General features: G+C 43.1%; 1 protein-coding gene across 3 annotated transcripts in view; it reads left to right on the top strand.

Moving 5' to 3' along the window:
* The window catches only part of LOC124046455 (G patch domain-containing protein 2-like), a 39,897-nt gene extending 23,003 nt beyond the window's left edge, over positions 1-16,894 (top strand). For 2 of the 3 annotated variants that reach the window (XM_046366840.1, XM_046366839.1), the window contains exons 8-9: positions 7,973-8,061; positions 13,159-16,894. In XM_046366840.1, coding sequence (XP_046222796.1) covers positions 7,973-8,061; positions 13,159-13,328 — 259 coding nt within the window. In that variant the 3' untranslated portion in view covers positions 13,329-16,894. Of the gene's footprint in view, positions 1-7,972; positions 8,062-8,708; positions 11,838-13,158 lie in introns of those variants that run through there. The other variant, XM_046366841.1, reaches the window with a different exon arrangement.
* Positions 16,895-17,096: the final 202 nt, after the last annotated feature.

The following is a 17,096-nucleotide window of genomic DNA, read 5'->3' as shown; positions in this document are numbered from 1 at the left end:
GGAGGGATCGAGTGTAGGTTTTTTCAGAAGGGGTGCAACTCTCGCTCTCTTGAAGACGGAAGGGACGTAGCCAGCGGTCAGGGATGAGTTGATGAGCGAGGTGAGGTAAGGGAGAAGGTCTCCGGAAATGGTCTGGAGAAGAGGGGAGGGGATAGGGTCAAGCGGGCAGGTTGTTGGGCGGCCGGCCGTCACGAGACGCGAGATTTCATCTGGAGAGAGAGGGGAGAAAGAGGTCAGAGCACAGGGTAGGGCAGTGTGAGCAGAACCAGCGGTGTCGTTTGACTTAGCAAACGAGGATCGGATGTCGTCGACCTTCTTTTCAAAATGGTTGACGAAGTCGTCTGCAGAGAGGGAGGAGGGGGGGGAGGAGGATTCAGGAGGGAGGAGAAGGTGGCAAAGAGCTTCCTAGGGTTAGAGGCAGATGCTTGGAATTTAGCGTGGTAGAAAGTGGCTTTAGCAGCAGAGACAGAGGAGGAAAATGTAGAGAGGAGGGAGTGAAAGGATGCCAGGTCCGCAGGGAGGCGAGTTTTCCTCCATTTCCGCTCGGCTGCCCGGAGCCCTGTTCTGTGAGCTCGCAATGAGTCATCGAGCCACGGAGCGGGAGGGGAGGACCGAGCCGGCCTGGAGGATAGGGGACATAGGGAGTCAAAGGATGCAGAGAGGGAGGAGATGAGGGTTGAGGAGGCAGAATCAGGAGATAGGTTGGAGAAGGTTTGAGCGGAGGGAAGAGATGATAGGATGGAAGAGGAGAGAGTAGCGGGGGAGAGAGAGCGAAGGTTGGGACGGCGCGATACCATCCGAGTAGGGGCAGTGTGGGAGGTGTTGGATGAGAGCGAGAGGGAAAAGGATACAAGGTAGTGGTCGGAGACTTGGAGGGGAGTTGCAATGAGGTTAGTGGAAGAACAGCATCTAGTAAAGATGAGGTCGAGCGTATTGCCTGCCTTGTGAGTAGGGGGAAGGTGAGAGGGTGAGGTCAAAAGAGGAGAGGAGTGGAAAGAAGGAGGCAGAGAGGAATGAGTCAAAGGTAGACGTGGGGAGGTTGAAGTCGCCCAGAACTGTGAGAGGTGAGCCGTCCTCAGGAAAGGAGCTTATCAAGGCATCAAGCTCATTGATGAACTCTCCGAGGGAACCTGGAGGGCGATAAATGATAAGGATGTTAAGCTTGAAAGGGCTGGTAACTGTGACAGCATGGAATTCGAAGGAGGCGATAGACAGATGGGTAAGGGGAGAAAGAGAGAATGACCACTTGGGAGAGATGAGGATCCCGGTGCCACCACCCCGCTGACCAGAAGCTCTCGGGGTGTGCGAGAACACGTGGGCGGACGAAGAGAGAGAGCAGTAGGAGTAGCAGTGTTGTCTGTGGTGATCCATGTTTCCGTTAGTGCCAAGAAGTCGAGGGACTGGAGGGAGGCATAGGCTGAGATGAACTCTGCCTTGTTGACCGCAGATCGGCAGTTCCAGAGGCTACCGGAGACCTGGAACTCCACGTGGGTCGTGCGCGCTGGGACCACCAGATTAGGGTGGCCGCGGCCACGCGGTGTGGAGCGTTTGTATGGTCTGTGCAGAGAGGAGAGAACAGGGATAAACAGACACATAGTTGACAGGCTACAGAAGAGGCTACGCTAATGCAAAGGAGATTGGAATGACAAGTGGACTACACGTCTCGAATGTTCAGAAAGTTAAGCTACGTAGCAAGAATCTTATTGACTAAAATGATTAAAATGATACAGTACTGCTGAAGTAGGCTAGCTGGCAGTGGGTGCGTTGTTGACACTACACTAATCAAGTCGTTCCGTTGAGTGTAATAGTTTCTGCAGTGCTGCTATTCGGGGGCTAGCTGGCTAGCTAGTAGTGTTGTTTACGTTACGTTGCGTTAAAAGAACGACAATAGCTGGCTAAATGACTTAAATGTATGTAAATGTCTAACCTAGAAAATCGCTCTAGACTACACAATTATCTTTGATACAAAGACTGCTATGTAGCTAGCTATGTAGCTAGCTACGATCAAACAAATCAAACCGTTGTACTGTAATGAAATGAAATGAAAATGTGATACTACCTGTGAATGTGACCGGGTTGTTGAGTTCTATTCAGTAGACGTTGGCTAGCGTTGGCTAGCTGTTGGCTAGCTAGCAGAGTCTCCTACGTTAAGGACGACAAATAGCTGGCTAGCTAACCTCGGTAAATTAAGATAATCACTCTAAGACTATACACTCTAAACCTAAACAACACAATTATCTTGGAACGAAGATACGAAGACAGCAAAGACAGCTATGTAGCTAGCTAACACTACACTAATCAAGTCGTTCAGTTGAGTGTAATAGTTTTTCCAGTGCAGCTAATCAGTGGATGTTAGCTAGCTGGCTAGTGAGGACTACGTTAGGATGGCGAAATACGATAATTACGCAAGTATCAAATCTCAGTAGTCTTCAACTACAACTGACCACAAATTAACACGGTATAAATCACACTCAAACAAGTGAAATACCGTATGCAAAAAATGTTGTCAGACAACCCAATCCGCCAACAGATCTCCAGCGGAGAAAAGCTCACGACAAAACTGCGGAGACCAAATGAGATGTGTAGTCCAAAGGAAGAAATGAGGGGATCCGATCCTGGTTAAACTTGAGACAAAGCTACAAAGCACACTTTTAAATACAACAAAACAAATGGGGTAAAGAAGCTTCGGAACTGAGGGTTGAACACATCCTCATTCACACCACCATCATTAACCCACATTTGCGCAGCTGATGCTGGCTATTTAATTGGGAATTAAAGGGGAAGTGTCCTATTGGAAGAAGAAGCAGAGACGGTTCAGTCAAATTCAGGGCCGTCACAATGTGTGGGGTACAGAGATGAGGTAGTTATTCAAAAATCATGGTAACCACTATTATTGAACTCAGAATGAGTCCATGCATCTTATTATGTGATTTGTTAAGCATATACTCCTGAACTTATTTAGGTTGTAACATAACAACGTGTTTGAATGCTTATTGACTGAAAACATTTAAGCTTTAAAATGTTTTAAATATATATTTTTTAAATATCGTCAAACATCATTCCACTTTGACATTATGGGCCATTGTGTGTAGATCATTGACAGAAAATCTAAATGTAATCCATTTAAATTCAGGTTGTAACACAACAAAATGTGGGAAAAGTAAAGGGGTGTTAATACTTCCTGAAGGCACTGTACATGACACACGCTTACTGGTGTATGTGCTAACGCACGCACTCACACATGCACTCACTTACATACATTTCATCAATATTCTTATATAGGGCATCAGCATGGTACTGACAGGGTGGGGATAATAGTGCTGTGTCTCTAATACAGAGCATCAATACTCAGATTCAGAAACTGTATTAAATAACACCTTGCTCACCGCAAAGTTTACACTTCACATAATTGGCTTCACTATATTTTCATTTATTTTGAGGAACTTATTCAAATGATCGATTCTTATCACTGAGCTCTCATGGATCTATGCCTTTTTATTTACTTCAAAATACCCTTGAAAGAAAAGTGTTTTGGTCTGTAAGGGAGGTATAAACATTCATCTTGTATCTTGCAGAGGTTGAAATAATACTGCGTTAATAAAAACCTGTCATCTCCTGTTTTGGTAGAGTTGATGGCAACCATCAGGGATTTGATAGGAAGTGCTTTAGGCTGTATAGGACTCCATGTTATTTGTCCTAGTATGGCCGTGTGAATGGGCACAGTGAACAGTAGGATTTGGCTCTAACATTCTGGGATAGTGGCCATGTTAAAATGCATAACTGCCTCCCACCTGAGCCGGCCGCACTTCGGTTATATCTATTGACTTTTTTTCTTTTCTAAATGACATTTGTGGCGCAAGATAAATCATAGTCTTACGCCACTCCTCTCCCAGTTTTCATTTTAATTGTGAGATCTCGGTGTCAGCGGTAAGTATATTGGTGTGAGTGGCCTATTGATTATTGATTTGGGGCTATTGATCGGCTTCCCAGGAGACCTTAATCCTTTCTGATTCATTTGAATACCTCTATTCATCTTGAGATCCTGTTCACACCTGAAGTACTGTGTACCCTAATGAAAATAGGTGGCCATTTTGTTACCGCTGCCCCTCTTCTTTTGAGGTGTTCTTTTTAATTGATATATCTGCTTTTGGTTGTGGGCACCTGAATTACAATTGACCCTGTGTCACTTTTGTTTTATTCTTTACCTAAGGGACCAGGCTGCTTTTAAGAGTGTCTTTTTCGTTGTATGACCCATGTGACATGTAAAATTTATCGTTCAGACATTTTCTTGAATGTCCTCGATGTGTCTTTGCGAGAATTTAGTTCTTGTTCGTCTTCTTTATTGGGTATTGGGTTATTTTTCCATTTCTCAATACAGCTCTGCTATTCTTAGTTGGTGATCCCTAATTCAATGACTTTCCCTTCTTTCTGTGGGACTCTTCTCGTTTACCGTTACATTACATTGAAATGTTAAACGTTCCCATGTGCAAGGAAACAACTTTTCACCTGACTTTTTATCTGCTCATTTTGTAATGTTGCCATATACAGTGGGGCAAAAACGTATTTAATCAGTCACCAATTGTGCAAGTTCTCCCACTTAAAAAGATGAGAGGCCTGTAATTTTCATCATAGGTACACTTCAACTATGACAGACAAAATTAGAAGAAAAAAATCCAGAAAATCACATTGTAGGATCTTTTATGAATTTATTTGCAAATTATGGTGGAAAATACGTATTTGGTCACCTACAAACAAGCACAATTTCTGGCTCTCACAGACCTGTAACTTCTTCTTTAAGAGGCTCCTCTGTCCTCCACTCGTTACCTGTATTAATGGCACCTGTTTGAACTTGTTATCAGTATAAAAGACACCTGTCCTCAACCTAAAGCAGTCACACTCCAAACTCCACTATGGCCAAGACCAAAGAGCTGTCAAAGGACACCAGAAACAAAATTGTAGACCTGCACCAGGCTGGGAAGACTGAATCTGTAATAGGCAAGCAGCTTGGTTTGAAGAAATCAACTGTGGGAGCAATTATTAGGAAATAGAAGACATACAAGACCACTGATAATCTCCCTCGATCTGAGGCTCCACACGCAAGATCTCACCCCGTGGGGTCAAAATAATCACAAGAAAGGTGAGCAAAAATCCCAGAACCACACGGGGGGACCTAGTGAATGACCTGCAGAGAGCTGGGAACAAAGTAAAAAAGCCTACCATCAGTAACACACTACGCCGCCAGAGACTCAAATCCTGCAGTGCCAGACGTGTTCCCCTGCTTAAGCTAGTACATGTCCAGGCCCGTCTGAAGTTTGCTAGATAGCATTTGGATGATCCAGAAGAAGATTGGGAGAATGTCATATGGTCAGATGAAACCAAAATATAACTTTTTGGTAAAAATTCAACTCGTCTTGTTTGGAGAACAAAGAATGCAAAGTTTGCATCCAAAGAACACCATACCTACTGTGAAGCATGGGGGTGGAAACATCATGCTTTTGGGGCTGTTTTTCTGCAAAAGGACCAGGACGACTGATCCGTGTAAAGGAATGAATAAATGGGGCCATGTATCGTGAGATTTTGAGTGAAAACCTCCTTCCATCATGGGTCTTTCAGCATGACAATGATCCCAAACACACCGCCCGGGCAACGAAGGAGTGGCTTCGTAAGAAGCATTTCAAGGTCCTGGAGTGGCCTAGCCAGTCTCCAGATCTCAATCCCATAGAAAATCTTTGGAGAGAGTTGAAAGTCTGTGTTGCCCAGCAACAGCCCCAAAACATCACTGCTCTAGAGGACATCTGCATGGAGGAATGTGCCAAAATACTGGCAACAGTGTGTGAAAACCTTGTGAAGACTTACAGAAAACATTTGACCTCTGTCATTGCCAACAAAGGGTCTATAACAAAGTATTGAGATAAACTTTTGTTATTGACCAAATACTTATTTTCCACCATAATTTGCAAATTAATTAATTAAAATCCTACAATGTGATTTTCTGGATTTTTTTTTTCTCATTTTGTCTTTCATAGTTGAAGTGCACCTATGATGTAAATTACAGGCCTCTCTCGTCTTTTTAAGTGGGAGAACTTTCACAATTTGTGGCTGATTAAATACTTTTTTGCCCCACTGTATATCTTGCAGGAAGATCACTCGCATGTATTGTGTGTTTTATCTGTCAAACTGCTTCTCTTAAACACATCTTAAACCCACTCTATTGCAAACCAATTTACAAAATAGCTTTTTATTACACCTTTGAGTAAAATTGTAGTTGTGTTATCCCGCAGTGAGCTACTCAAACAGCTACAAATGATGCATAACATGAGTTGTCCCGTTTAGCCTTCCCTAATGAGCCAGCTAATGGTATTCTAATGTTTTATTAACATGTGACTGCGTGTCTCTGTAGGCTCCATGTGGCCCCTGAGTGGTCCCTGCTCCTCAGCCTGTAGTCTGGGCCTTGGAGGGGAGGGGACAGACAGCCTTTCCACCACAGGATCTCTCCTGCAAGGCTGCAGCCTGGGCCCCAGAGCACCTGCCCGATCAGGACTCTGTGTAATGAGGGGAGCGATGGAAGGATGGACTTCTATGCATAAAGACCAAATGCATCAGGGTATTACTTTTAATACCGCGGGCGTGCCTCGTGAAATAATGCGACGTTTAAGCACGGATCGATTTTGGAATTAAAAAGTTAGTTTGCAAAGATTTACTGTGGGGAGTTCAATGTCTGAGCTCTTTATCAGGGGCACAAATGGCTGGTTATGTGCTGTCCGACAGAGGGATTGTACGATTGAGGGATCGATAGGCGCGTGATTTACTAACTGGAGTACAGGTAATCAATAAGTATAAAAGTAAATGAAATATGCATTACTGGGATTTTATTAGAGTGGGGTAGCAGGGAGGGAATAACAGTCAAGCCATTTATTTTTATACCTATTGATTATACAACATAGACTTGGCTCAAAGCGTTCCACACACAGCTTTCTGCACCCTCTCCTGCAGTGCCGTCATGTGATTAATGGGTGTTGAGGTCATGGATGGAACATGCAGGCTGTTAAAAGGCAGCCATGACAGGACCCTATCCTATCTCAGCACATGTTTGACCAGGGAGGTTTATGTAGCTGACTGCTCAGGAGGAGACACCACGGTTAACAGGGGTCTGCTGTATTAATGTCTTCCTTTGTTGTTTTGCACTGCAGAGATTTCTTCTTTTTACAGATGCGTCTTTACAGTTGCTTTCAACCAATAAACACTGTTGTCAAAGTGGATATAGTGTTGTGAAACGTGTGAGATAATACACCATTTCGTGGGCGATATCATGCACTGGCACTATATGAGCGCAGGCACACACACACACACACACACTGAGTCAACTCATCACATCGCCGGCTCTTGGTAACGTCAGTCCCTCCCCCTCAGCCATGGCGGGGACCTTGACCTTAACTTTACATCCCAGTAATCAGGGCTAGGAGGGGCTGTGGGGGGCCCTCCCCATTTGGAGGCTACTGACATATGACACAGGAGGTCCACAGCAGGGGTACTTTGTTTAACTGGACCCGGCAGCGACAGAACAACAGCACAACCCCTACACCTCCTCCTTCCTCCGCTGATATTTTTTGTTAACGTTTCAACAAAACTCTGAACAAAATGGAACAAAATTCTGGTGATTCCCTCCAGTAAAGAAAAGCAGTTTGTAGTATTTTTAACTCCTTTTGGGTCCAGGGTTGGATATTCCCTTGCAGCAGTGTTCTAGAAACTTCTAACTGCTCATGGAAAAGCCATAGCAGAAAGGTTCAACACTCGTATTTTTCTTTTAGACTCAAACAGAAAAGATAAATGAATAATGATTTGAAACAACCAAAGTATTTTTATCTTATTTTGTCCTCACATTTCAGTATACAGATCCATAGAAATTGGAAAAGGATGGTCCTTGAATAATTTTGTCTGAGATTAATGTTACAGTTCTGTGTCTCTGACCTAGGCAGACTAACGTCCATCTGGGACTGCTGTGCACAGGGGACATCAAGAGGAGGAGGAAGACCACTGCTGTCTCTGTCACCACAACATCAGGTACTTGTCGCCATGACTACTGCACCTTTGACCTGTTTAACATTCACCTAACCTCTCATCGGGGCGCTTACTTTATTATACATCCTGCTGACAATACAGTAACTAATCCCCAAGACCACTTTCAGGTTAAGAGTTTGTTTTTCTTTTTTAAAACAGCAGACCAAAACATTGTGCTTACTTGTACTACCCAACAAAAATGTACAATGCTTATCACATTTATATTCAAATAAATGGTTTAGAATATATATATATATATTTTTTTTTATTTTATTTAGATGATCCTTTATAACCACCAATATAGGATGCATGTGAATCACATCCATTAATATAGGAATATAGGATGCATGTGAATCACATCCATTAATATAGGATGCATGTGAATCACATCCATTAATATAGGAATATAGGATGCCATTAATATAGGAATATAGGATGCATGTGAATCACATCCATTAATATAGGAATATAGGAAACATGTGAATCACATCTATTAATATAGGAATATAGGATACATGTGAATTCTTGAGTTTCTTACAAATAGTGTCTCCAAATAGTGTCTCCAGTATTTGTGAGACAGCAACATATTTACTGTTTATTAGCTGAGCGAAGAGTTCAGTCTTGACTAGTGTGTGCTGTTTTGTTGGCAGAACAGGGCTCTGTGGGCCTCCTGTCTGTCCTCCCATGTGGAAGTGGTCTGACTGAGTCTGAGGGAAGTGTGATGGGAAGCAGACAGTATTGGAGGCGGCACCCTGCAGCAGCCCCCTTGTCCGTTTGGGCTCGTAGAGCTGCCTTTTTTCATTAGACTGATGGGTCCGGGTCTGGCGTCTTTACCGGATTGAAATTTGAATTGGTTTGTCCACCTCTTCTCCAAAGTCCCCTCTTCCTGCTCTGCTCCTGCAGCCGCTGTTTGTCATTTAAATAACAAATGCCGGTGGTTTCCTGATTTAGTGAGGGGCGCTGGCCTTTGATGTATATTGATATTGCCGCACAGTGCACTGTACCGGGATCCATCATTCATTTGGATAAAAGAGGTGGAATTTAAAACCAGCCAATGCTTTACTGGGATACAGATTGCATCCATTTATTGCACTGAGTGATGGAACGGCCAGCGACTCTGTCCTTCACCTCTCCAGCGCTCAGCCACTTCCCATAAAACTAAAAAAAGATTCAAAAAGATTCACCCCTGGCCCTTAAAGACCCCTCATATTCTCCATGTTATTCACCATGTAGAGGCAGGCATGGGGATCCCTCAACATCCCCCCCAGGAGAGATATGCAGTTAACATCACATCCAGCTGCTGGAACTGAAACATGGGGTTTATGTTCAACAGAAGAAAATATTGTAAACATAAAAGTCAAATAAAATCACCAAAGGATACATTTCCCACTCAATATAAAGAAGTAGACTTGGTGAAAACAGGCAACTCGATCCGGAATGAAAAACATTCTCAATAAATAAGAACTATTATTTATTTTTTAAACTCTTAATAGGCCTAATGAAAGTTATTACCATATTCATAATCTTTTTGAAGTTTAATGCTTAAGTTTACAGTATTTCCCCATGTCCCTGTACCAAGTTGTTTTTCCTGGTTCTGGAGTCTGATGCCCCCGTACCAGAGTGATTTATCATGCAGGGAATGGTCATCCAATGGCAGTTTCTGCGGCTCCTACTGCTCTGTATAAACCTTTACTTTGGCGCACTGCTACAGTATTCCACGCCTCTACTTTGTCATATCACAGAAGCCAGGAGATACACATCAGCTCCTAAATGCATTTGCAGTTTATTTGTAGAAATAGTCATAGGTATTCTCATTATAGCTGGAATGAACTATTCTTCATACACATTTATTTTCTTTCATAGTTTATCATTCAAATGCGTTTTCTTCCTTGACTTTGCAAGAATTCCTTTAGACATATGTGTAGTTTTTTTGGTCTTTTTTTCCCCCAGTGTAGAAGGGTTTGGGAAGTGAGTTTCTTGTATTGTGGTTGATTTTAAACTCTGTAATAAGTAGTGAACATGGCCTGTAGCTGGAAGTGTCTCCCAGGGTTCCTGAGGGTATTGCTGAGATGGTACCTAGTTTCCTCCATCTTTACACGCTTAGCACTTACCAGCTCAAGTGTTGAAGCCGGCTGTGAATGAACTTATCAACCCAGGTATCTGTTTGTATAGGACGACCACTCCACTTGTCAGGTTCAAATTAGCCCTTAAATACACTTCTCACTACCATCAATCCAACCATAGAAGAAGACCACATCCCGCCAACAAAAACTGAACGGAAAATGCAAATACCTGGTTTCAATGTGTGACCGATGACATCACCACGAGTAAATTTGCTTAGGATCCGTTCTACAGAATGTGAAAGTGTCATTTTCACATTATGTAGACACTGTCCCTTTAAGCTGTGTACTGTCTTCAGATCTCAACCTCAATTCTAGATTGAAGAAATCTGATCATTGCGGGGGGCATTTATTGACTTTTACTACATACATTTTGAAAAAGAAAATTAAGAAAAGGTTTCAATGTACACTATTCCAAGAAATATACCTATGTTGGGCACATTTAATTTGGTTAATCCACATTCAGAGTAAAAGATAATTCATTGTATGCATTGGCAGGGATAAATCAGTAAGTATAAAGGTCCTGATGGATTTTAATACCCTCTGCTTGTTTCACATGCCGACTAATTAATTATTCAAATTTCCCCCTCCCCCACTGCAGTGCACAGTGCCCTTCATTTGAAATTAGGCACGAGGGCTGATAATAAGCACTAACTCACACACTCATACAGTGCACTTTTTTAAAGATCCTTGTACATGTGTCCTGACTGTGTACGTCGCAGTTTGACTTGAAGTTGCATTGTTTTCTATCCATTTTACATTTGTGTAAATGATTGGTTTCCTCAAACCATTTATTACATAATTTGCCGGCAAGCAACATTTGTGTATATCACCCTCCTTCAACCTTGGCAGCTGCTTGGCATGTAACTTAGCAACCTTACATTCTATCATGGGACCCAAGTGGATGCCCATGGTGGGTCCAACCCCCAACCTCCCAACCTCCCTGTGTGGCGCCCACCTCCCTGCCTCTCCATCTCTGTGTGTCTCCTTGGTGGAGCCGGAGCAGGGCTGTTGTGTGACAGATCACCTGCGTCTGAGACCCTGCATGTTCCTGCCCGCCGGTCCGGCCTCCTCTCATTAATGCCCAGGTTGGTGCGACGGCCGTATGGCAGCACAAGACAAATAACGCCAGCACTCAGCCATCACTTCTGCTGACAGAAATGCAGCCCAGCGCACTATTTCGCCCTCTACCGCTCCACTCTGCTCCCCTCAGTTACCCTGTCGTGTCCTTCAAAAACCCACCTGCCCCTGCCACTAGCACCGCTCCACCAAAGTTTCAGGGTAGAGTCGCTGGCTGCTGTGTGGGGGTGAATACGCATGAGTCCTCACAGTTTGGTTCAAGGTGTTTTGGTGGGGGACTTGATTTTCCTGATGCTTCACATGTATCACAGAAAACAAATTGTGATCATATGAATGATTGTTTTCTTCATTGAGCTGCCGTCCTTTACTGGTTCTTCTATGTTCAGTTCTGCATTACAGGACCACACTGCACTATTACAGAGTAGCTGGTTTGAACAGTCAGGTTTGATTTGAATGTCCTCCTGTGGTCCAGTGAAATGGATGGAGCCTGGAGTGTATGGGAGAAACGCACAAAGGCTAATGATTAAAGGCCCATTCAGTGCTGTTCATTTAACTGTGAGAATCAGCAGACCCATTACTGTCAATGTGTAATTAGCTGATTAATAAACAGGGGAGGGGAGGGGAGGGAATGGCTCCAGGAAGTGCTGTAATGATTGTTTCTGAACAGCCTCACATGAGAGGTTGTTAAGATGCCAAGATGGTTCCATTCACTCCACCCTTTATTGCACAAAACAAATGCATGCAATTCTCACATGGACTCAAAATATTTGCTTTGTATCATTTTTATTGACCACCACAGTATCTCATATTAGATGTTGTTATCTAGGTAACATATTTCACAGTGTATGTTTCAGGGGGACTGAGACATTTATTCATGGAAAGTCACTGATTTGTTTTTATTAATGAAATAAACAATACTGAAAAAACATTATTGATGAAATATCACTACTGATAAAAGTTACAATGAAATACTATTGTGTTCCGCGTGATCAATCTGTCAGCGGTGGACACACTGTCGTCTGTCCCCAAGGCATTATCAAGTAAGAAAAAAACAACGGAATTTGTATTCATAACTTTGACCGTGTTTAACCTGAGATGTCCAAGTGTTTGGGCTCAACCACAGCAACAGTTAGTCATCATTCCCTCCAGAAATATTAATCAATTATCTAGCCCGCCGGATGAGTTTGGGGAAGAAGTCGTCTGGAAAGAGGCACAAGCAGATATAATGGGAAAGAGGAAAAGCACATGCCAGTGAATGCTGTAATGCCTAATCCTTTGAGACAACCCAGAGCCACAATGTCACTTCTAGTTCCTGTGTCCTCTGCTCCTACTCTACCTCACAAAAAGTCTGTGTGACTGCCACTAACTTCTGGAAAGGCCAACACAGATCGATTTATTTACGGGAAGTATGAAAGGAGAGCAGATATTAGAAAGTGCAATTGTTTTAGAGTTATTTTTTACTACAGTGTAAATTGGCTCGAGGAGTGTTTCAGATATTTCCCCTCCCTCCAACTCTTTGAGCGTATTGAGACAGAATGGCTAAATAAGTGAGGAGGATGAAGATGGTGAGAATGAAGTTGTTTTGAGTCAAGATTTTCAGTGAAATGGTACTACACAACAAACAGCCACACAATGTCTCAGTGAAGTACGGTAGATCATGTTCAATGGGAGAGTTTGAACCATAGGAGAATCAGATTGCCCTTCTAACAACCGTGGCCACTAGGCATATGAGGCCAAATAGGTTTGAGATCGATTGAACAATACATAATTGACTTAGGCCATATGATAACTGTAGATTTATAGTGATAATGCATTCATGTAGATAAAATGAAGAACCGTCTTTGAGTTCTAAAATCAAAAGACAAGTTAACATTTATTTGTGTGTCCTTCTACTCTGCAGCATGCATCCCCTTCCATAAAGATGACCTGGGAGAGGACACGTCCACCTCCTCCACCTCTCTGAGCATGGAGTCTGCAGGCCCCGGGCCCTCCACGTCTGACAGGCAGGACTTCATCAAGCCTGGGACTTTATTCAGACCTAGCCCCCAGAGGGAGCAGGAGCAGGACTGAGGGGGAGGGAGTGGGAGAGAGAGAGGGAGAGAGAGAGAGAGAGGAAGAGCACGCCATTGCTCTCTGAATCAGCATTGTGCTGCTGGATCAAGTCTTTCCATCTAGCATTTAAAGGATGAATAATGTTAATGCAATCAAGCCCAGTTAATCACTCTGTAGCCAGCCATTTCCTTGAAGAGCCTCCTCGTCTTGCTACTCCAGACTGCAGCACCAGCCAGGCACCTCCTTCTGTCTCTACAATACACAGTCTGCAGGCCACCTGCCCATTACTCAGGCCCAACAATTATGTCTTCTTTGAGTTGCCTGGCATTTGTCAGCAGGGACACTGAAATGATGGTCAGGGAGGGTTGAGTGTTTGGGGGTCTGCTCTGCTGAAAGCCTGGGAGAAGTGGGACCAACAGGTCTGCTCTGCAGCGTATGTAGCAGCTGACGGATAGGAGAGCATCAGAATGTTCTGCTACCTCATGCTGGTACAAGGTTCAGAGAGGTGACCACCGAGAGAGAGCGGCACAAAGAACAGGTCTCCTATTAGCATGGATTGGAAAAGCTACACTGGCTACAACGTCTCTCATTAGCACAACAGAGAGGGGCTGTGGCTGCGCTCCTCAGAGGGGCCTCTTTGTTCTCTTCAGCTCACCTTCCTTATTCAAATTTCATAACACATTCAAGTTCAAGGCAAGTCACACAATCCGTTTTCAAAACCCCGTTTCTTTTGTGGAAAGCGGTTGTTTTGTGACTGACTGGGCTAATGTTGAGACTGTGTTGAAAGTCAGGTGGAGAGGGATGGGGGAGCAGGAGAGGGTAAATAACAGTAATCTCCACTGTGTTTTAAGTGGCACACAAAGAGGAACCCTGGTGTTTCTAGCTAGCTGTGAGGCTGGGCTGTGACTGTCTGCCCTGACATTACCTGGCATTCCCTGGCCGCCCGCCCACAGCAGATAAATGGGCAGTGCCAGGGGCACAGAGAGATCAGTGTGGTAGCATCATGATAGCATACACTCACCATCCAGTACAGGGCTCAGGAGTCCCTGCATTAGAGAGCAGAGGGTTTACTCCTGGATGCCAGCGAGATCAGTGATAATGAATAACTGTAAGAGAATGAGAGGACAGCTTTCCCTTCTGACTCCGCTCCTTCAGTGGTTTTATATCACATGGCCCAGTCACATGAGCCCAGTCACACTCACTCTAACCAACATTGTGCAAGCTCTTCAGAGATGAGACTAGGTAGTTAGTTATGTGGAACATGTTATTTTTATGCAAAGGAATCAAGTGATACATTGATTTATCAGTGGTATGATTTAGGAAACCGCTCTTTATGAACTATATTTGGCTAGATAACTATGTCACTAATGCAGTGTGATTATAATCTTGGATCATTTTCATTGGTCATTGTGCACTGTAAATACATAGCTATTTTTCAAAGCTTTAGAAACAATATTTAAAAAAAATATTAGGTGCAGATAACACTTCTGTGGAATAGTCACAGTTTTATAAATTAGTGTGAGATATAGATCTGCAGTGATCCCTTTGAGAAGGTGCTAGCTGACGTTTTAGAAATGCTGTGTGTGTATACTCATCTAAATGGATGCCTCTCCCAAGACATCCTGCCACAGGAATCTGTCAGTCTGCAGACAGACAGAAATAACCTCCACCGTCAGACCGCCAGCTCCATCCTGAAGAGAACACATCAGTGGGTACCTGAACACAAGGGAGGCTACTCAGCTTCTCAAGGAACCATAGCACTGTTGGATAAGAATATTACATGTCATACAAAAATATGCTAATGTTAAAGGATATTGTGAGTCAGAGCTTTTGCTAGATCAGCTCTGTTTTAACAAGTGCTTGGTCTTTCCTGGAGAGGTCCCTTTCCCTAATTCCTTATCCGTCACTCTGTGTTTTGGTGCCAAAGATATTGACAGATAGGAAGGAATGTTCAGATCAAGTTTCGTCAATTGCAGGGGGAATGCCTTACCTGGCTTCCTCCATAGTAATTAGTGTTCACCGTGATGTGATGTCTCAGCCAGCCCCCCTCCAAAATGAATTTCCAATGGCCATGCAGACAGGAAGTGGGGAGAGAGAGCGTTACGTGCACCCAGTCAATTGCCCTGTTACAGTTAAGGAATCCAGCGGGCTGGTACCACTCATATTTCATCCTGGGTAAAGATTACCTGTCAGGCCCACGGGAGATGTATTGATCTGTTTTCCTTTTTCCGGCAGCAATCACCTGACAAAGGCACCTAGGAGGCGAGTGAATGAGTGATGCCCAGTCCGTCTCCTCCAGTGGGAGGCTTCCAGGCCGTGTCCACTGAACAGGGGATGGGACGGGATGGGGGGATGAGGAGACATAATGTAGTCATAAACTCTGCATGAACCTACTCTCTGAACAAGCAGGGAAGGCTCATTCCTCCATCCCTGTAGGTCAGAGGTCATTTGTGAACACGCGGTTTGGGCCGCTTTTTTTATTTTAATATTTTTTTTGTTATGAATTGCATTTGTAGATTGTTGATGGCAGAAACACAGATACAGCATGTGTTGATTGCTAACACATCTGTGGTATCTGGTTACCGCAGTTCAGTCCCTGCTGACAAATGTAGATGTTGTGGGTCACAATGGTTGGCTCTGGTGAAATAACCTCTGTCAATGACATCAGTGATCCAGTCAGTCAATAGGAAGTGTTCTATTCAGAGGTGATCTGTTAAAGATAAGAAAACAACTGTATATTTTGTTTCTGTATGTCTGGGCACTCTTATCCATAAGTTCCAAGCCCTCTGTTCACAGGATCTCCTGAGTTAGTGATGATGGTACTGCACTATCAAGGGTCAATACTATTGTACATTATCCGTCCTGTATTTCTTGGCTGCTTGAATAGACTGATATGTTTTGCATGGATTGTCAGAATGTTGATATACTCTATGAAACCTTAAACATAAACATAGTGTTCATTACATTGCACTCATATTGTATGATATAAAATATGAAAGGTCCATCCATAGATGTAGATCCTGGTATATAGATATGCATTTATTATGGCATCTTCATGACTTCTAAGTGCTAGATATACCGTGATAGACAGAATGACGAAACTGTCTTGATTATATTTGTAGTTTTATTACAAGGATTTTAAACTATTGTCGTAGGCAGCTATCCCATATGACTAATAGCATCTTATCTTGTAAGCTGTTATGTTTATATTTGCGTAATTGCTTTGCAAATGATCTAAGGAGGATTATTTTTATTCTGTCCTTAGAAAGCCTGCACTGTGTGTTTGTCGTTCTGTTGATGTCAGAAATACATTACAGTATTTATGTAGTTGCTAGATAAACTTAATATAGTATACAGTATTTATGCCCAACTTTCCATACCATGATTTCATTTAATGTTAAATTAACATTAGGAAAGTGAAACAAATTAGTACATTATGAATCATTAATCATATACCCATGTGTATTTTTATCACTGTGTGTCTTCAATACTCAATGTCCATGCCTTTCAAATATATTTATCCCAAAGGCTGTAACTGTGTGTGTTCAATACATGCATTTTAGTGTTTGGGATCTGGGATGATGTCTCTGGGAATTCATTTTCACCTGAAGCAAAATGATTCACTTGGAAAAACATATTTGGACACTTTTCTGTCCTTATTATTGATCTCTGACATGTTTGTCACAACAGGAAGGACTAACTATTTGTAAACCCCCCCAGTCTGCCCATCGCTCTAGTCACTGTTAATTGAACAGTGGCTCCTAGATTGCTGTGACAGAGGAAAAA

The sequence above is a fragment of the Oncorhynchus gorbuscha genome, linkage group LG10 (genome assembly GCF_021184085.1).
Source record: "Oncorhynchus gorbuscha isolate QuinsamMale2020 ecotype Even-year linkage group LG10, OgorEven_v1.0, whole genome shotgun sequence".
NCBI classification, from domain to species: Eukaryota; Metazoa; Chordata; class Actinopteri; order Salmoniformes; family Salmonidae; genus Oncorhynchus; species Oncorhynchus gorbuscha.
The sequence above is the reverse complement of the archived record's forward strand: the minus strand, read 5'-3'. Positions and strand labels throughout refer to the sequence as shown.